The sequence below is a fragment of the Mauremys reevesii genome, linkage group 3 (genome assembly GCF_016161935.1).
Source record: "Mauremys reevesii isolate NIE-2019 linkage group 3, ASM1616193v1, whole genome shotgun sequence".
NCBI classification, from domain to species: Eukaryota; Metazoa; Chordata; order Testudines; family Geoemydidae; genus Mauremys; species Mauremys reevesii.
The window spans coordinates 62,061,789-62,083,445 of record NC_052625.1 but is presented as its reverse complement, the minus strand read 5'-3'; the positions used below and the strand labels follow the sequence as shown (position 1 = coordinate 62,083,445).

Sequence of the window (21,657 nt, the reverse complement as noted above, 5' to 3'; positions counted from 1 at the left end):
ATGCATATCCCTATCTTGGCCCCAGCACACCGGGGTGGCCAGTATGTAAACCGCAAGGGGTACTTTTCCATGGTGCTGCAAGTACTGGTGGATTACAAGGAATGTTTCACCGACATCAACGTGGGATGGCCGGGAAAGGTGCATGACGCTCGCATCTTCAGGAACTCTGGTCTGTTTGAACAGCTGCAGGAAGAGACTTACTTCCCAGACCAGAAAATTACTGTTGGGGATGTTGAAATGCCTATAGTTATCCTCTGGGACCCAGCCTACCCCTTAATTCCATGGCTCATGAAGCCATACACAGGCACCCTGGACAGTAGTAAGAAGCAGTTCAAGTATAGGCTGAGCAAGTGCAGAATGGTGGTAGAGTGTGCTTTTGGACATTTGAAAGCACACTGGCCGCAGTTTACTGACTTGGTTAGATCTCAGCACAACCAATATTCCAATTGTAATTGTTGTTTGTTGTGTGCTTCACAATATCTGTGAGAATAAGGGGAGACATTTATGGCAGGGTGGGAGGTTGAGGCAACTCGCCTGATGGCTAATTTCACACAGCCAGACAACAGGGCTATTAGAAGAGTGCAGCAGGGCACGCTGCACATCAGAGAAGCTTTGAAAGCCAGTTTCATGATTGGCCAGGGTACGATGTGACAGTTACCCGGCCCCTGTATATATGAAAGGAAATAAAGTCAAAATTGTTTTAAAAACCAGTCTTTATTATTTATTGCACAACACATTGAGAGAAATCAGAAGGTAGACCGGGGGGAGGAGGGGTATTGGGTTGCGGGGTGGAGGCGGAGGGAAGGACAAGTCCAGAAACCAAATCAAAAGTTCACATATGCCAGCTTTCTGCTGCTTGGGCGATCCTCTGGGGTTGAGTGTGCTCGTGTTCTTGGGCATCTGGGTGAGCAGGCTATGGAACTTGGGGAGGAGGGAGGGCGGTTATACAGGGGCTGCAGCTTCAGTCTGGTCTTGCTGCCTTTCCCACATTAGATACACCGTACAGTGTAGCATGTCAGTTTGCTCCCCCATGAGCTTGACCATAGCGCCCTGCCTGCTCTCATCACACATGATGGGCTGTTTGTGTGTGGGGGAGGGATAGCTCAGTGGTTTGAGCATTGGCCTGCTAAACCCAGGATTGTGAGTTCAATCCTTGAGGAGGCCACTTAGGGATCTGGGGCAAAAAATTGGTCCTGCTAGTAAAGGCAGGGGGCTGGACTCAATGACCTTTCAACGTCCTTTCCAGCTCTAGGAGATTGGTATATCTCCAATTATTACCTTTATTACCACATGCCCCTACTCTCTTCATGTTCCTGTAATGCTTTACAGGAGGAGGGATAACTCAGTGGTTTGAGCATTGGCCTGCTAAGCCCAGGGTTGTGAGCTCAGTTCTTGAGGGGGCCATTTAGGGATCTGGGGCAAAAATCTGTGTGGGGATTGGTCCTGTTTTGAGCAGGGGGTTAGACTAGATGACCTCCTGAAGTCCCTTCTAACCCTGATATTCTATGACTCTGCAATTGTTTGCCTCTATGCATTCAGCTGGGTCCTATTAATGCAGGAGGACTGCATGAGCTCAGCAAACATGTCATCCCAAGTTCATTTTTTCCATCTTCTAATCTGGACCAGCCTCTGGGACAGAGTATATAGGTGCCGCGTTGAACCATTTGCACCTGCGTGAGGAGAAAAAGGGAGGGTAGTATTTTAAAAGATACATTTCAGAGAACAAAAGGGACACTCTTTCTCAGTTAAACAGGCAATTCATAATACACAGCAAATGTTCTTTCGGTACAAGTTAGCATTTTGCCTCTTGTACTGAAGTGCCTGCCACTTTGGTGTGAGTAAACCATCACACACGGCCGGGCAACAGAATTCAGCTTGCAAGCAGCCATGGTAAGCCCTAGGGGCACGCAGGGTTCTGCTTCTTCCGCATTCATTTCAATGCTTTCAAATTGCCAGTCCCCCTTTCCCATAGCAAGCAATGCCTGGTGGATTTGTCTAATAAAAGGAGGGCCTGCGGGCTCTCTGGGATTATTGCTTTACACAACACCCTCCCACCCACCTCCGTACCCACTGTGTGGCTCCGATGAGGCTCTGAGCAGGGATGAGCTCTTTAAACTAAACACAAACAGCCCAGCGGCTGGGTTTCCCCCCAGCTCCCCACTGCGTGGCTCCGATCAGGGTCTCACTCACCAGAAGCACCTTCTCCAGGGTCATGGTCCGGGAGCTTGCCTTGGGAGTGGGGGGAGGCTATTGGCCCCAGCATTAAGAATAGTTCCTGGCTAGGAGGGAAAGCGGATTCCCCTCTTGCCGCCTGTGCACTGTCCTCCTCCTTCTCCTCCTCCTCCTCTTCGTCCTCTAATGACTCATCCTCCTTGCTACATGCAACTCCCTCCTTGCAGGTGTCCACGGACAGTGGTGGGGTAGTGGTGGTGTCACCCCCCATAATTGCATGCAGCTCACTGTAGAAGTAGCATGTATGGGGATGTGACCCGGATCGCCCATTCGCCTCCCTGGCTTTTTGGTACACTTTCCTGAGTTCCTTGATTTTTGTACGATACTGCTCTATGTCCCTGGAGTAGCCTCTTTCCGTCATGGCCCTGGAGCATACGTATTTGTGTTCCTTTTTTTGGAACGTAGTTCTGCCATAATAGATTAATCTCCCCAACATGCGATGAGATCCAGTACCTTCCGTTCGGACCATGCTGGAGCTCGTCTGCAAATCCGGGACTGTGTGATCTCTTGTGATGGTGGAGTCTGCATAGTTGCCTGTGATGGTGGACTGTGCCGATGGTGACCAAACAGGAAATGAAATTCAAAAGTTCGCGGGGCTGTTCCTGCCCACCTGGCTAGTGCATCGGAATTGAGAGTGTTGTCCAGAGCGGTCACAAGGGAGCATTCTGGTATAGCTCCTGGAGGCCAATAATGTCAAATTGCGTCCACAATACCTTTAACCCGGGATTGTGATCTTGATTTAAGCGTTACTTCACTTGCCGAGATGGAGTACAGAAATCAGATTAAAGAGCCCTTTAAATTGAAAAAACTGGTTTAATGGTGTGGACGGATTGATTTTTTTTTTTAATTAACTCGGCTAATTCCAAAATAACTGACTAGTGTAGACCAGGCCTAAGAATGGAATTATTAACTTCCACCCCTTCTTGTCCCTTGAAGACCTGGACTTCGCAGATGATCTCGCTCTCCTGTCACATACCCACCACCATAAACAAGAAAAAAAACACCTGATTCAATACATTCAGCCAGCAAATAGGACTGGAAATCAACCACAATAAGACAGATGTCATGCACTATTACAATCACCAATACGGATAGAGGATCACATTCTCACCAATGTAGAAACATTCACATACTTGGGCAGCACCATCAGCCAGGACAGCAGAAAAGCCCAGGACATCCGGAACAGAATCAATAAAGCCTGGAACACCTTCAGGAGTTTAAATATAGTCTGGAAATTATCAAATACAACACCAAAACCAACTGAAGATTTATCAGAGCTGCATGCTTTCAACACTATTTTATAGTGCAGAATGCTGGGGAATAACAAAGTATGACATGTCCAAACTGTCTTCATTTCATACAAACTGCCTCAGAAAAATCCTCCATATATTTTGGCCCAGAACAATCTCAAATCAAGACCTTTGAGCACCATCATTGCCAGGAGTCGTTGGAGATGGATTTGCCATGTGCTTTGGATGGAAACTGATTCCATCACCAGAATAGCAATAAGATGGACACCTGAAGGCAAGCAAAAATGAGGCTGCCTAAAAACAACATAGCGAAGAGCTGTGGAAGCTGAGCTGAAAACCCTGGGGCACGGACCGGAGTGGAAGAGCTTTGTCACTGCCCTAAACGCTAGAGGCATAATGGATACTAATTAACTAACTAACCCCTCTATCCATGTAGCAGATTTACCTTATGCTTGCGTGCATATCATAAAGGAAGAGTCAATGCAATCATCTGTTTCTGCTATATGTTGATCCACAATCATATCCAAACACGGCCCTTTGACCTATCTCCAGTGCTCCCCGGTCTTTGCAAAAATGCTCACAGTCCACATTACCTCCAATAAGATGGAGGAACCCATGGGCCATATCCTCACCTAGTATAAATGAGCTGTAGATCTATTGACTGCTATGTTCAAAATTGCTTTCTGATGACAATCACCTCTGCTATGAAGATCTTTGTGAAAAAGATTCAGTAGAGCTTCTCAGTAGGGAAAGAACCTTGCTTAAAAATCAAGTAGTCTTTTCAGGACTTAACCAGAGTTCATAGGGTGAGAGGCAAAGTTCTGCCATGGATCAGAAACTGGGTAAGAGACAGAAAACAAAGAATAGAAATAAATGGTTGATTTTCATCATGGTAAAAGATTCTCTGTGGGCTGCCACCAGGTTCCATATTGGCACTGATGTTTTTAAATATATTTATTAATCTGGGAAACCAGGTGAGCAGGGAGGTGGCAAAGTTTGCAGACAACAGAAAATTATTTAGGTTTATGAAGACTGAACACGGATTTGGGGTGAACTTCTGATGGCACAATACTAACACAGTGGCAGGTGAAATTTGCTGTTAAAAAGGGTGAGGTAATTCATAAAATGGGAGAAATAATTTGAACTACGTGCATTCTTTGCTGGGTTCTAAACTAAGTGTTACTGTACAGGAAAAAGACCTGGACATTGTGGACAGCTTAATGAATTCCTCTGCTTATATGATCAGCAGCAGTAAAAAGAACCTAATAAAATATCAGCATGCATGAAGAATGGGATGGAAAATAATACTCAAAACTTTACAATGTTGTATATATAAGTCAATGGTAGGCCTCACCTGAAATATGATCTTGAGTTCTAGTTACTCTACTTAATATATGAGGTGGATGAGGTAATATCTTTTATTGGATCAACTTCTGTTGGTAAGAGAGACAAGCTTTCCAGCTACACAGTGCTCTTCTTCAGGTCTAGGAAAGGTACTTCGAGCATCACTACTAAATACAAGGGGGAACAGATTGTTTAGCAGAAGTAGTTAGCTCATATTCTAAGGGCCATTCGAGGTACAGTGGGCTACCTTGTCATTCTAAGGTCCTGGGACCGACATGGCTATAAATACACTACACTATACACACATATATATGTATATAATATAGTAGAAATAGAGGAGGTGAATGATGGAGCAAAAATAATGAACTAGCAGCCTGGAAAAAACTTCCAAATACAGAGAAATTGAAAAAGTGGGACTGTTTATTTAAAAAAAATGAACAAGAAAGGACAAGATAAAGATATAATGAATGGTTGGTATAGAGAAGGTAGATTGGGCACTTCAGTTCATCTTTTTGAATAAGGGACATTCAGTTAAATAGAAAGATAGCAAATTTGAACTCATAAAAGAAAATATTTTTTGTGCAATGAGCCTGAGGAACTCATTGTCACAAGATATTATTGAAGTTAATTGCTTGGTAGGATTAAGAAAAACCTGCAATATGTATGGACCACAAGAACATTCAGCATCCTTGGTTCAAAAATATAAGCCTCTTCCTAGAAGTTTAATCTGTGATCACCAACATGCCCTTTCAAATTCAGCTGTTTAGTGCTCGGATGAGAACATTTTGGCAAACACATAATAGAACAGGAAGTAACTGATGTGCAATTCTTGTTTTATGAACATAATGATTATGTTAGGTTAGCAGTTACTCGTGCTCTATTGCTAGAGTTCAGAAGTGTTGTTTATTGAAATTCTTATTTGTTCCAAAAATAACCAATAACTGAAGCAGTCATTGGCTCTTCTGCTTCTCTGTTGGGTGTGTGTGTATTATCTGCTTATGATATGATGTAACAATTCAAAATTTTAGTTGTGGCGTATTCCAGATGCAGTCATGTAAAAGAGTATAGGCCCAAGATGCCAAATCGTCAGATGATGTAAATCAGTTTAGCTCCATTGACTTTAATGAAGCTATACTAATTTTCCATGAAAAGAAGATTTTTTCTGTGAATTTGAAATGATGCAGTATAAGTGAATAATTTTCTCCTTTTGTTAGTTGTCTTATATGTTTGTTCTTTTAGTGAGATAAACTTATTAAGATGCTTTAAAGCTGATAAAATGTACAAAGCAACTAGAGATTAAGTGAAATAACTTTTAAATGATTATGAAACAATAGAATGAAGTAATTCAGTTCACTTTATACAGTAATTTTTCTGACTATAATTATATTTTGAAGATATACACATGATTCTTTTGTATAAGTAGTGTAGTTGTCTTCAGAGCATTAAAATTTAGATGCAATAAACTATTGGGTTTTTTAAACCAGGACCATTGAAACTTGCTTTGTCGGTTGAAGCCAAAGCATGGAAGATGCTACTCTGTCGTTACTTAAATGAGGAATATAAGAAGAAAATGACAGACATGATATCATTTATAACTGAATATTTGAAGAAATTATCTCGACCTATTCGTGACTTAGATGATGTCAGATTTGCAATGGAAGCTTTGTCTAGCATACGTGATAATGAAATACAAATGGATATGACCTTGGGACCTATTGAAGTAAGACGCTTCTTAATTTTTATTGTTTTGAAATAAAATAATTTATTTAGAATTTGGGATTTTTTAAATAAACTCGGAGAACCCTAATGATGAGTATATGTTCCTCTAGTCTCCACTTTGAGGGATGGGAAACAAAATACTTATTTCTCCCCTTTTACCTTCCTGCAGCAACACTTTTATTGTTCTTGATACTCACCATCCTAGTCCTACCCTTTTTTGTATGCATAGATAGAGCCTCCTGCAATCTTATCTTTCTGCCTTCCAGATTCCCTCCACAGAGCCACTTTTCATTTAGGAAGTCACAGTACATTGTCAGAGGTATATACATAATTTTTCTAGTGTAAGTTCTTTTAGTTTTCCCAGTTTTTTAATTTCTTTTTTTAAAATTGTCCATCTTTTGTGGAAGGAGGGAAAAGGCTAAATGCTAACATTTTCCATTCTGAAGACTAGTTATACTACCATGATACCAGAAAGATAGTGGTTAAATATTTCAAACGATTACAAAAGTACAAAAAGAACAAATGTAAAGGCATAGTCAGAAAAAGCACATGTCAATATAACAAAGTTTAATGTGTACCTGGTGTTGTACCTTTAATTTTGTCAGATAAAATAGACTGTCTTTCTTTCACTATTTTCTTTGATGTCAGTAGTTCTCTATGTTGGATGTCACTGACATTAAAGAATAAGAGTGTTTTCAATATCCCTACAAACCTCAGTCCTCCGTTCATGGACAGGTTCACAACCGCTATTAAAAAAATAAAAAAGCACAGAAATAACAAAAACTACCTTACTTCAGCATTCATTTATCCTATTTTTGTTACCTCCTTTAACTGGTTGCTGTGTTATATGTTGTCTGCCTAGTTTGTAGATACTTTGAAGTAGGAATTATGTCTTTCTTCTTCGAGTGATTGCTCCTATGCATTCCAGTCAGGTGTGCGCGCCGCACGTGCACGGCTCTTCGGAACATTTTTACCCTAGCAACTCCGGCGGGCCGGCTGGCGCCCCCTGGAGTGGCGCCGCTATGGCGCCTGTTATATACCCCAGCCGGCCCGTCCGCTCCTCAGTTCCTTCTTACCGCCCGTGACGGCCAGTTGGAACTGTGGAGTGCTCTCTGTCCTCCACAACCCTAGCTCTCGCTACTTTTTCTGTACATAGTTGTTTCATTACTTAGTGTAGATAGTTTGTTCAGTTAGTTAGATAGTTTTAGGATCAGGATAAGGGGGTTTTTCCCCCCCTTTTCCTCTACCGGTGCGGGCTCATGCCCAAGGCACCGGGCTTTAAGCCCTGCGCATCTTGCCAGCGGCATATGCCGGTCGGGGATCCGCACGACTCCTGTCTCCGTTGCCTCGGGGAGAGTCACAGGACAGATAAGTGCCCTATCTGTTCCGCATTTAAGCCCCGGACACGTAAGGAGCGGGACATTCGCCTGAAGCAGCTCCTGATGGAGGCATCGCTCCAGCCCCCGGCACCGACCGCGCCGGCACCGAGGGCTTCATCGGCGCGTAGCGCACCGGCGGCCCCGAGCCACTCCGGCACCGAGGCTCCTCGACCTCAGCCAGCGGCACCGGCGACCCGGCACCACTCCCTCTCGCCTTCCAGGAAGCGTAAGCCGGCGAAGGCAGCTGCAAAGACCCACGCTCAGGGTCAAGAAGCCCAGCCAATACCACCACCTACGGTACTGGCTGTGACCGTGCACAGGACGTGCACCATGCCGTTGCCTCCGGCGCTGCAAGGGCCGTCGAGTCCGGCACCGCTATGCTCCCCGGCGCCGACCGTGGTTGAGCTGCAGCTGCCATCCACGCCTGAGACTTTCTCAACGGCGCGGGAGCTCATAGAGCTCACAGAGGCACCGAGTCTCCGGCCCCCGGCACCACCGGTGCGGGCTGTTGTATCAGCGGGAAAGCCGGCGATGATGACTCGGCCCCCTTCTCCGGACAGACGGCGCTCCCAGTCCCGGTCTCGTTCCCGGTCCCGACGAAGGTCACCGTCCCACCGCTCAAGATCCCGGCACCGCTCACCATCGTGGTACCGGTCGCCGTCTCAACGCCGGTCGCAGTCCTGGTACTGTTCAACATCGCGGTACCGGTCGCACTCCCGGCGTCGCTCCAGGTCCCGATCGCCTTCGCATCGGCACCGACGGAGGTCCGCTTCCCGGTACTGTGCCCGGCACCATGACTCTCGCAGCCGCTCCCGGCACCACCGGTCCAGATCCCGGTCGAGCTCCCGGCACTGGTCGAGCTCCCGGCACCGCGGCGGACGTTGGTCTCGATCACCATCCCAGTACCGTGATGACCGGCACCGATCCTCGGCACCGCCCGGGGACAGGCTGCCACTTTCGACGGCGCAGTCCATCAGCGCCTTTGCACCCCCTTGGCCATCTTGCCCCGCGTTGGTTGCATCCGGGGCAGGCAGCAACGGGCACTCCCGCCTGCTCCACATGGTCAACCTCAGGGTGCACAGCAGTGGGGCTTCTGGGTCCCCTGGGCCCATTACGAGACTCAGGGGGTGCCTGTCCCTCCAAGGGCCCCTGCCTCCGAGCACAGGGTACCAGAGGCCACCTTAAGTAGACCGCCCCCTTCGCCACTGGGTTTGGTTTCGATACCGCCTGACCCCCATCCTCAGCCCGAGCCAGCCGACTGTCTGTTAGAAGATCCATCTACGGAGGCTGTAGTCCAGGGCTTATCCTCGTCGTCGTCTCCGGACGAGGCGGTGGCTGGAGCATCTGCCACAGATCCTCCACCAATAGACTTGAGGGCCCACCAAGACCTGCTTCGCCGCGTGGCGAAGGCCATCGATCTCCCCGTGGCGGAGGTCCAGGAGGACGAGGACCCAGTGACGAACGTCATTGGAGCGGAGGCTCCAGTACGGGTGGCCTTACCATTCATCTGTACGATCCAAAAGAACGCCACGACAATCTGGCAGTCACCGGCGTCCGTCCCTCCTACTGCCCGCGGGGTCGAGCGAAAGTACTTCGTCCCCCCCACGGGATATGAGTATTTGTATACTCACCCGGCCCCAGACTCGTTGGTCGTACAGTCGGTCAACGACAGGGAGAGGCATGGTCAGCCCGCCCCAGCGCCGAAGTCCAAGGAGGCGAGGTGGATGGATCTGTTGGGCCGCAAGGTCTACTCTGCTGGCGGTCTGCAACTTCGGATCGCCAATCAGATGGCTCTCCTCGCCAGATACGCCTATGACATCATGGTGTCCCTGGCGAAGTTTACAGAACTGCTCCCAACAGCCTCCCGCCAGGAGTTCTCGGCGCTGTTGGAAGAAGGGAAAAAATCTTCCAGGTCCTCCATCCAGGCCGCTCTTGACTCCGCGGACTCGGGAGCAAGGACCCTGGCCTCAGGAGTGACTATGAGGCGCATCTCCTGGCTGCAGTCCTCCACCCTACCACCAGAGGTGCAGTACACGCTGCAGGACCTGCCTTTTGATACTCAGGGTCTGTTCTCGGAAAAAACTGATTCCCGAATCCAGACCCTGAAGGATGGTCGCATAGCCATCTGCACTCTCGGGATGCATACACCGGCAACACAGTGCAGGTCCTTCAGGCAGCAACCCTCCCGGCCTTTCACTCAGCCACGGTACCGTCCCTACAACACCAGATGGCCTGGCCTAAATCGCCGTCGACCATCCGGCAACAGACGCAACCAGGCCCAGGCCCCTTCCAAGGCCCCTCAAGGGTCTAAACAGGCCTTTTGATGGGACGCCCGAGGACGGCCGATCACTCTCCCTACCGGATCCTACCCTTTTGTTTTACAACCGCCTTTCCCATTTCTTTTCGGCGTGGTCCCAAATAACAACGGACAACTGGGTGCTTCAAACAGTCCAGTCGGGATACCGCCTTCAGTTTGTTTCGCCCCCCCCCTTCCCACCCACCCTCCCTGTCCCTCTTCAGGGACCCCTCTCACGAGCAACTTCTCTTACAAGAGGTCCAGACTCTGTTGAGCGTGGGTGCCATAGAGGCAGTGCCTCAAGACAGGCGGGGCAGGGGATTCTATTCCCGATATTTTCTCATCCCCAAAGCGAAAGGAGGGCTACGTCCTATCCTGGACCTTCGAGAGCTGAACAAATATCTGCTCAAGCCCAAGTTTCGCATGGTCACCCTGGGGATCATCATTCCCTCTCTGGATCCGGGAGACTGGTTTGCCGCCCTCGACATGAAGGACGCGTACTTCCATGTCGCGATCTACCCTCCCCATCGTCGCTACCTACGTTTCGTGGTGAACAACGCACACTACCAGTTCGCAGTGTTACCATTCGGCCTATCCACCGCACCGAGGGTGTTTACCAAGTGCATGGCAGTGGTTGCCGCAGCCCTCCGCCGTCATCAGATACACGTCTACCCGTATCTCGACGACTGGCTGGTTCGCGGAACGTCTCGGCGGCTGGTAATGGACCAGATTACAGAAATCCTGTCTCTATTTCAATGGCTCGGTCTTCTCATCAATGCCGAGAAGTCCTCCTTAATTCCGTCGCAGCGGGTGGAGTTCATTGGAGCGGTTCTCGACTCCAAGTTGGCCAGGGCCTGCCTACCGCGCTCTCGGCACCAGACAGTGGTCTCCATCATTCGAGACCTCGTCACCTTTCCTACCACGATGGTGCGATCCTGCCTCCGCCTCCTGGGCCACATGGCATCCTGTACGTATGTCACCGCGTACGTGCGGCTCCACCTCCGCCCGTTCCAGTCCTGGCTAGCGTCGGTGTACCGCCCGCATCGAGACCCGGTCGACATGGTGGTCACGGTCACCAAGCCAACCCTCGAGTCCCTCAGCTGGTGGCTAGACCCAGACGTCGTGTGTGCGGGAGTCCCGTTCCATCCTCCTCGCCCATCCGCCACTCTGACCACGGATGCCTCAGCGCTCGGCTGGGGGGCTCACCTAGGCGACCTTCACACCCAAGGTCTTTGGTCACCCCAAGAGCTCGCTCTGCACATCAACATCCGTGAGCTGCAAGCGATCCGTTTGGCATGTCACACCTTCCGCACCCGCCTGCAGGGCCGCTGCGTGACAGTGTTCACGGACAACACAACAGCGATGTTCTGCGTGAACAAGCAGGGCGGAGCCCGCTCCTCCCTCCTCTGCAAGGAAGCGCTGCTCCTGTGGGACTTCTGCGTGACCCACTCAATTCACCTGGAAGTGTCCTTTCTTCCGGGAGTGCAGAACACGCTGGTCGACCATCTCAGCAGGTCGTTCCTCTCCCACGAGTGGTCCCTCCATCCAGATGTCGTGCACACAATCTTCCGGAGGTGGGGGTTTCCCCAAATAGACCTATTTGCCTCCAAGGAGAACAGGAAGTGCCACCTGTTTTGCTCGTTCCGGGGTCACTCGCCAGGCTCCCTGTCGGACGCCTTCCTTTACTCCTGGAAGGATCACCTCCTCTACGCCTTCCCTCCGTTCCCGCTCGTACACTGAGTGCTACAGAAGCTTCGGAGGGACAGAGCCCACGTCATACTCGTTGCTCCGGCCTGGCCGAGGCAGCACTGGTACACCCTGCTGCTCGAGCTCTCAGTTCGGGATCCCATCCCCCTTCCGTTGTGGCCGGACCCCATCACGCAGGACTTCGGCAGACTCCACCATCCGAACCTGCAGTCCCTCCATCTTACAGCTTGGTACCTGCGTGGTTGACCCACGTGGAGAGGGACTGTTCGGCGGCGGAACAGCAAGTCCTGCTAGAGAGTAGAAAGCCTTCCACTCGCTCCACCTACCTTGCGAAATGGAAGCGGTTCGCGCTCTGGTGTGACCAACGAGGCCTCAATCCCTTCGTAGTCCCTGTCCCTACCATCCTGGACTACCTATGGTACCTTAAGGAGCAAGGTCTGGCGGTCGCCTCCTTGAGGGTACACCTGGCAGCAGTGTCCGCCTTTCGTCCACCTATGGGAGGTCGGTCCGTCTTCTCCAACCAGATGGTTTCCCGCTTCTTTAAAGGCCTGGACCACTTGTACCCGCCTGTGCGGCGTCCTGCCCTGACCTGGGATTTGAACCTCGTTCTGGCCAAGCTTATGGGACCACCCTTCGAGCCTCTAGCCACGTGCTCTCTGCTCTACCTCTCCTGGAAGACAGCCTTCCTTGTCGCAATTACATCAGCGAGACGAGTCTCTGAGCTCCGTGCTCTAACGGTTGGTCCACCATACACCGTCTTCCACGGAGACAAGGTGCAGCTTCGACCACACCCGGCCTTCCTCCCTAAGGTGGTGTCGGCCTTCCACCTCAACCAGGAGATCTTCCTCCCGGTCTTCTTCCCGAAGCCGCATGCCTCACCTCGTGAGCAACAGCTTCACACCCTGGACGTCCGCAGGGCGCTTGCCTTTTACATCGAGCGGACGAAGCCCTTCCGACGTTCGACCCAGCTGTTTATAGCAGTCGCTGACCGCATGAAGGGCGAGCCGGTCTCCTCGCAACGAATTTCCTCATGGGTTACGGCATGTATTTGGACGTGCTACGAGCTTGCTCACGTGCCACCATGCCGCCTCACTGCTCACTCGACGAGAGCGCACGCCTCGGCCGCCTTCCTGGCCCATGTCCCCATCCAGGACATCTGTAGAGCGGCTACCTGGTCTTCTGTCCACACCTTCGCCTCCCACTACGCGTTGGTGCAGCAATCAAGAGACGATGCAGCCTTTGGCTCCGCAGTATTACACTCCGCCACGTCTCACTCCGACCCCACCGCCTAGGTAAGGCTTGGGAATCACCTGACTGGAATGCATAGGAGCAATCACTCGAAGAAGAAGAGACGGTTACTCACCGTAGTAACTGTTGTTCTTCGAGATGTGTTGCTCTTATCCATTCCAGACCCGCCCTCCTTCCCCACTGTCGGAGTAGCCGGCAAGAAGGAACTGAGGAGCGGACGGGCCGGCTGGGGTATATAACAGGCGCCATAGCGGCGCCACTCCAGGGGGCGCCAGCCGGCCCGCCGGAGTTGCTAGGGTAAAAATGTTCCGAAGAGCCGTGCACGCGCGGTGCGCACACCTGACTGGAATGGATAGGAGCAACACATCTCGAAGAACAACAGTTACTACGGTGAGTAACCGTCTCTTTTACACATCTATAAAGCACTCCACACAGTGGTGGCTGTATACAAATAATATTAATAATGTATGCCTGTCAGGGATTATGTTTCATTTTCGTATCTCCAGTAGTATTCTGTCCAGATCATACATAAAACAGGAAAGTCCTTCCACTGGTTTAGTGCATTTATTGAGATTCTCTTATGCTTGTTTGCTGGATATTGATGTTAAATTCAAATAAGGACTTTCTATATTAGGGAAATTTGCACTGGTATAACTGCATATTGTGTTCACAGTGAAAACCTAGTATTGCACCAGTACAGTGTGTCTACACTAGGGGTTTGCACCAATGTAACTGTAGTGATGTAGTTACACTGGTGCAAATTTCCCTAATTTAGACAAGCCCTTTTCTAGTGTCTGTTTTTCAAATTAGGTATACAAGTCTGTCAAGGTTGATTCCCCACTCTGACACTTTGAGTGCAGAAGGTGGGGGCCCATAAGGATTCTAAAAATTAATACTGGCCACTTCAACCTCCCAAGGTTACAGCTTTTCTCTGACCTTGGATGGGTAGATGCTGCCCACCACCCAAATGCAAACCCCTTGAAACCCAGGAAGGTGCACTTGGGAATTCCTTCCTGTGGGGTACCCTCAAGCCCTTTCACCCCCCTTCCAGAGAAGAGCTAAGAAAGAAAACAAAGTAAATTAGCTGTTGTCCCCAGCTAATTAAACAACATATGCACATACCTCTTAGGACACCAAAAATCCAATCCTGTTATTAAAAATAGGTAAATTTTATTAAAAAACAAAAAGGAAGAAAATACATCCGGCACTTAAGCTTCTGCTAGATTTAAAAAACCCACTTACAACAATTAAACATCAAGAATAACCTTCTAGAGGTCCAGCTTAAAGGTTACAAGCAAAACAAAAAGCACAGAGGAGTCCACAGGCCAATAAGAAATAAACAGAAATAAACCTAATCGCATCTTTCTAAACATTTCTGATCTACTTACATATCTGGGTTGTTAAATAAGTAGTTCTAGATATGTTCTGATGATTTTCATATCTGTCCTTCAGCTTCTCAGAGCATAACTGCTCCCTGTTTCCCTCTTTCCCGGAGAACCACAACACACAGACAAAGGGAGGTTTTGTCCCCATTTTAAAAAGTTCTAACCCTCCCATTGGTTCTTTTGGTCAGGTGCCCACTCCTTTCCTTTTACCTGTGGATTTGTTAACCCTTTACAGGTAAGCAAATAGAGAACAGCACCAAGAGGGATTTTATAGCCAACTGGCTGGCTGGTTGTCCATAAAAGGAAGCTTCCCCCCCCCCGGATTTATCACAGAGTCATTCATTGTCCTTTGTGTTGTCCTGGAGGGCCAAGATTCTTACATTCTTTTCTAATGATCCATTATTCATGAGTTCTAATCTATTTCAGATATGGAATTTCTGTTATTATAGCAGCCCAAAACACGTCTACTGTGAGAAAAGATGTCTCATCCATACAGCTCCCTGATTAATTTAAGCTAACAGCACTAATAGAATCAGTAAATACCACCAACATCAAGATTAAAAGAATAGGTAGAGTTTAGACAAAAGAAGTATGAGCACAAGTGGAGACATGGAACAGTATCTTCACCAACAGCAGTAGTTTTAGGAAAGTATAAGTCATCTTGTTCCTTAGGGGACTCTACCATGCACCCAGTTTTCTACCAGTTCTTGTGACCTGTACGCTGTATGCAGACAATCACGGGAGAGATGGCGAACCACAATGATTATAGTACAATAATAAATTCTGATAGTAGCAGCAGTGTTCAACATGTCTTCTAGTATAGCCAATTCATGTTGTTATAAATGTGTAGGGAAAATGTTACTGAATCTGATGAGTATTTATTTATTTTATTTTAATAGCTTCAAATGTGTCCTACATACTTAGAGAGGGGTGTAAGGATAAGGTCCTGACCCAAAGTGTTTACAGTCTATACTATAGAGTTTGCTAACATGTAAGTTCCACTCACATCAATGGGATTACTGACATGAGTACGTCACTTTTAAATATAAATATTTTCAGGATTGTGCCCTACGTGGAAAACATATAAACCAGGAATGTGATAAAAACTAGGATATAGAGCAATGATAATTAGCAACTTACTCGTTAGTTCCATGTTTTTGTTTGATTTTTGTTCCCCTTACGCCCTCATTGATTTAATTAATGCTTTGTTGAGGGGAAGACTAGTCTTCGGCCTGGTCTACACTATGAGTTTAGGTCGAATTTAGCAGTGTTAAATCAATTAACCCTGCACCCGTCCACACAACGAAGCCATTTACTTCGACATAAAGGGCTCTTAAAATCAATTTCTGTACTCCTCCCCGATGAGGGGATTAGTGCTGAAATCGATATTGCCGGTTCGAATTAGGGGTTAGTGTGGACGCAATTCGACGGTATTGGCCTTCAGGAGCTATCCCACAGTGCACCATTGTGACCACTCTGGACAGCACTTTCAACTCAGATGCACTGGCCAGGTGTACAGGAAAAGCCTCACGAACATTTGAATCTCATTTTCTGTTTGGCCAGTCGACCTCATCAGCACAGGTGACCATGCAGAGCTCATAAGCACAGGTAACCATGCAGTCCGAGAATCGAAAAAGAGCTCCAGCATGGACCATATGGGAGGTACTGGATCTGATTGCTGTATGGGGAGATGATTCCGTGCTATCAGAACTATGTCCCAAAAGATGAAATGCCAATACATTTGAAAAAATTCTCCAATGGCATGATGGAGAGAGGCCACGACAGGGACTCAACACAGCGCTGTGTGAAAGTTAAGGACCTCAGACAAGCATACCAGAAAACCAAAGAATCAAACGGACGCTCTGGGGCAGAGCCGTGGACATGCCACTTCTACGCTGGGCTGCATGTAATTCTGGGAGGGGCGCCACCACTACCCCACCCCTGACCGTGGATTGCGAGGAGGAGGTACTCTCAGCCATGCCTGAGGATTTTGCGATGGGGAAGATGAGAAGGAGGAGAGCTTGAGGAGAGCACACAGCACACCATTCTCCCCAACAGCCAGGATATTTTTCTCATCCTGACTGAAATACCCTCCCAACCCTCCCGAGGCCGTATCCTGGACTATGAAGCCGTAGAAGGGACCTCTGGTGAGTGTACATTTGTATATATAATACATGGTTTAAAAGCAAGTGTTTTTTAATGATTATTTTGCCCTGAGGACTTGGGATACATTCGTGGCCAGTACAACTACTGGATAAGTCTGTTAATGTGTCTGGGGATGGAGCGGAAATCCTCCAGGGACATCTCCATGAAGCTCTCCTGGAGGTACTCTAAAAGCCTTTGCAGAAGGTTTCTGGGGAGAGCAGCCTTATTCCGTCCTCCATGGTAGGACACTTTACCAGGCCATGCTAGTAGCAAGTAATCTGGTATCATTGCATGACAAAGCTGGCAGCATGTGGTCCCGGTGTTCGTTGGCATTCAAGCAACATCCATTCTTTATCTCTCTGTGTTATCCTCAGGAGAGTGATATTGTTCATGGTAACCTGGTTGAAATACGGGAATTTAATTAAGAGGACATTCAGAGGTGGCCATTCCTACTGGGCTGTTTGCCTGTGCATTGGTAGCATTGGCGCTGAGCTGTTCGCATTTGGCTAGCAGGGATCTTCCCTGATACCAGCCATGCGGTGGGGAGAGGGGTAAAGCGATCATCCCAGAGAATTGGATGGGGGGGTTAGGTTGGTTTCTACTGCTGCACATTAACACAAAACACAGCACTCAACAGGCTTTGCTTGGTATGGGAAAGGAGGGCGCTGCTTTTATGAAGGTTGCAGAAGTCAAAAGAGTATGGCTTACCATGGCCACCTGCAACCAAATTCTGTTGCCTGGCCCTGCGTCTGTGATCTCTAACACCAAAGCCGCAGGCACTCAATATAAGATGCAAAATGCGACCTTATACCGAAATCACATGTGCTATGTAATGTGAATAGTGTTGTTCACCGTGAAAGAGTATACCCATTGTTCTGTAAAATGTATCTATTTAAATACTTCTGTCCCTTTTTTCCCTCCCGCAATTGCAAGTTTTTGAAGCCTCCCTCCTCTGTCCCAAAGGCTGTCCCAGATAAGGCGGCAAAAAAAACGCATGCATGATGAAATGTTCTCTGAGACAATGCAGTCAACGCGCATTGAAAGAGCTCATCTGAATGTGTGGAAGGACACATTATCACAGTACAGGAAAGGGGCCAATGAACATGAGGACAGGAGGGACGAACATGAGGACAGGAGGGACGATCGAGATGAGAGGTGGCGGCAGAAAGATCAGAGGAGGCAGGATGCAATGCTGGGCTACTGCGGGATCAAACGGACATGCTGCGGCATCTGGTGGAGCTTCAGGAACAGCAGCAGGATCACAGCCCAAGCAACAGAAGGCTGTCATTCAACAAGTTTTGAAGTAGCCTTTTACTTTCCTCCTCCCCTCCTCCCACACCCCACCCAAGCTATCTTGTCAGTTCTCTCCCTATTTTTATAATCAATTAATAAAGAGTACATGTTTTTTAAATGATAGTGACTTTATTTCCTTTGCAAGCAAGCTGTGATCGAAGGGGGAGGGTGGGTGGCTTACAGGGAATGAGTCAACCAAGGGGGCGGGTTTTCATCAAGGAGAAACAAACAGAACTGTCACACCGTAGCCTGGACAGTCATGAAACTGGTTTTCAAAGCTTCTCTGATGCGCAGCGCTTCCTGGTGTGCTCTTCTAATTTCCCTGGTGTCTTTTCTGCGCGTAATCAGCGGCCAGGCGATTTGCCTCAACCTCCCACCCCTCCATAAACATCTCCCCCTTACTCTCACAGAGATTGTGGAGCACACAGCAAGCAGCAATAACAATAGGATTATTGGTTTCGCTGAGGTCTGAGTGCGCCAGCAACCCTTTAAACATCCAAATGCACATTCTACCACCATTCTGCACTTGCTCAGCCTATAGTTGAACAGCTCCTGACTACTGTCCAGGCTGCCTGTGTATGGCTTCATGAGCCATGGCATTAAGGGGTGGGCTGGGTCCCTAAGGATAACTATAGGCATGTCAACATCCCCAGTGGTTATTTTCTGGTCTGGGAAATAAATCCCTTCCTGCAGCCGTTTAAACAGACTAGTGTTCCTGAAGACGCGAGCGTCATGAACCCTTCCTGGCCATCCCACATTGATGTTGGTGAAACATCCCTTGTGATCCACCAGTGCTTGCAGCAGCATTGAAAAGTACCCCTTGCAGTTTATGTACTGGTTGCCCTGGTTGTCCAGTGCCAAGATGGGGATATGGGTTCAGTCTATCGCCCCACCACAGTTAGAGAATCCCATTGCAGCAAAACCATATACTATGACCTGCACATTTCCTAGAGTCACTACCTTTGGTAGCAGCAGCTCAGTGATTGCTTTGGCTACTTGCATCACAGCAGCCCCCACAGTAGATTTGCCCACTCCAAATTGATTCCCGACTGACCGGTAGCTGTCTGGCGCTGCAAGCTTCCACAGGGCTATCACCACTCACTTCTCAACTATGAGGGCTGCTCTCATCTTGGTATTCTGACACTTCAGGGCAGGGGAAAGCAAGTCACAAAGTTCCATGAAAGTGCCCTTAAGCATGCAAAAGTTTTGCAGCCACTGGGAATTGTCCCACACCTGCAACACTATGCTGTTCCACCACTCTGTGCTTGTTTCCCGGGCCCAGAATCAGCGTTCCACGGTGTCAAAGAAAAACAGAATTCTTACTCTCTGGTTGGGTGCAGCAAGTCAGATACTTTATTCTCTAGCAATTGCATGGAGGGAGATAGTGCACTAGGACACAGGGTTTCCCCCACCTAGGCAGGTTTCTCTAAAGATAAACAATTAGAGCCAACATTTATACCTTTTTTACAGACGATAATGAGCAACAGCTGCATATTGTTTATACATATTCCTTCTCTCTATCTTATTTCTCACAACAATTTCTGCTATAGTCTGCATTCCATTTTTATCTTAACACAAGGTCAAAACAGCCTCTCTCACAGTTCTTTTTCACTTGCCTCACACAATCCTCGCTTCTACAAGTCTTGCGTTATTAGGGTTACAGCTAGCCTGACTCTAGCTCACAGAGGGGACTGTTTGCATTGAAATCCCCTTCAAATCCCTGTCAGTTCCTGCTCTACTTCCACAACGGCATGAACCTTCCCCGGCACCCATGCTTTGAGAGAATTCTGTGTCCATGTCCTCATCACTCTCATCACCACACTGCTGTCGCCTCCTCCTTGCCTGTTTTTTCAGGTTCTGGTTCTGCATAAACTGCATGATAATGCACGAGGTGTCTACAATGTTGATGGTTGCTACATTGAGATGAGCGGGCTCCATACTTGCCGTGGTATGATGTCTGCACTGAAAAAAGGCGCGAAACAATTGTCTGCCGTTGCTCTGACGGAGGGAGGGGCGACTGATGACATGACTTACAGGGAATTAAAATCAACAAAAGGAGTGGCTTTGCATCAAGGAGAAACACAAACAACTGTCACACAGAATGGCCCCCTCAAGGATTGAATTCAAAACCCTGGGTTTAGCAGGCCATTAATTTCATGGAGGGAGAGGGGAGCAATTGAATACAAAACAAATCTGGTCTATTTCTTGTTTTGATCCACTCCATCTATCTTATACATCTTAGGCTGGCAGCAGACAGTGCAGTACGACTGCTAGCCATCGTCATCTTATGGGTGCTCAGCAGAAGATGCTGCATAATGACTGCTAGCCATCATCATCTCCTGGGTGCTTGGCAGAAGATGGGAATGACCTGGCTGAGTCACTCCCATGTCTGCCCAGGTGCCCCTGACCGACCTCACCAAGGTCGGCTAAAAGAGCACCCAGGAATATGATGATGATGGCTACCCGGCGTAATGCATTATCTGTTGCCAAAAGGCAATGAGCTGCTGCTGTGTAACAATGCAGTCCCACATCTGCCAGCACCCAGGAGACATACGGTGATGGTCAGCTGAGCGGGCTCCATGCTTGCCGTGGTATGGCGTCTGCACAGGTAACCCAGGAAAAAAGGCTCAAAATGATTGTCTGCCATTGCTTTCACAGAGGGAGGTAGGGAGAGGGGCCTGACGACATGTACCCAGAACCACCCGTGACAATGTTTTTTGCCCCATCAGGCATTGGGATCTCAACCCAGAATTCCAATGGGTGGGGGAGACTGCGGGAACTATGGGATAGCTATGGGATAACTACCCACAGTGCAATGCTCCGGAAGTTGATGCTAGCCTCGGGACTATGGACGCACACCGCCAAATTAATGTGCTTAGTGTGGACACATGCACTCGACTTTTACAATCTGTTGCCAAAAATCAAATTCTGTAAAATCGAAGTAATTTTGTAATGTAGATATACCCTTCATAAGCCTTACTGAAGTGTGGGTTAAGGGAATACTTAGAAGAGGAGATGATGTAGGCTTGGGCTGAGATACGAAGAGGTTTCCAAGCATAGAGGATTGCAGGGAAGAAAGAACTGTGTATTCACAGGCAGTCGTAAGTTGCAGTGAATGCACGCTACAAGTACACAACAGCAAAGCAAGTGGCTTACATACTTCACTCAGCCTTTTGTCTTAGTTGGTTATAATTTTTCTTTGCTTGGTGATGAACCTTAAACTAAACTAATTATCCCATTTTCTCCTGTAAATAATCTGTGCCCTATTTCTACAATGAAGGTAGTAAACTAGAGAATATATAAGCTGCCGCATTAACAGAACCAAACTACATAAAAAAATCAAGCAATGTTAGGCTCATCCCAGCATTATTATATGTGAAAGCACTTGATAAATCAGTCTGAACATATTGCAATAATATTCCTTGTAAACAGGATGATAGAAAACCTTTGAAATATGCAGTGTGGTGGTGATAATCATCCAGAGTTGGGAACATTTCTCAAAATGTACATGTATATCCATATAGTATACAAATTAATAATCTACTTTGAAAAAAATGTAATTAGCATGAAAAACATGTTATATAATAATACATTTTAGGAGGTTCTGTGAACATTAACACAGGCAATGTCTAGTGTTTCTAAATTTGCCTCTAATATTT

General features: G+C 47.9%; 1 protein-coding gene across 17 annotated transcripts in view; it reads left to right on the top strand.

Moving 5' to 3' along the window:
• Positions 1-21,657, top strand: part of DNAH8 (dynein axonemal heavy chain 8) — a 556,010-nt gene that overhangs the window by 221,712 nt on the left and 312,641 nt on the right. For all 17 annotated transcript variants that reach the window (XM_039529004.1, XM_039529011.1, XM_039529005.1 and 14 more), the window contains one exon: positions 6,311-6,546. In XM_039529004.1, coding sequence (XP_039384938.1) covers positions 6,311-6,546 — 236 coding nt within the window. The remainder of the gene's footprint in view (positions 1-6,310; positions 6,547-21,657) is intronic.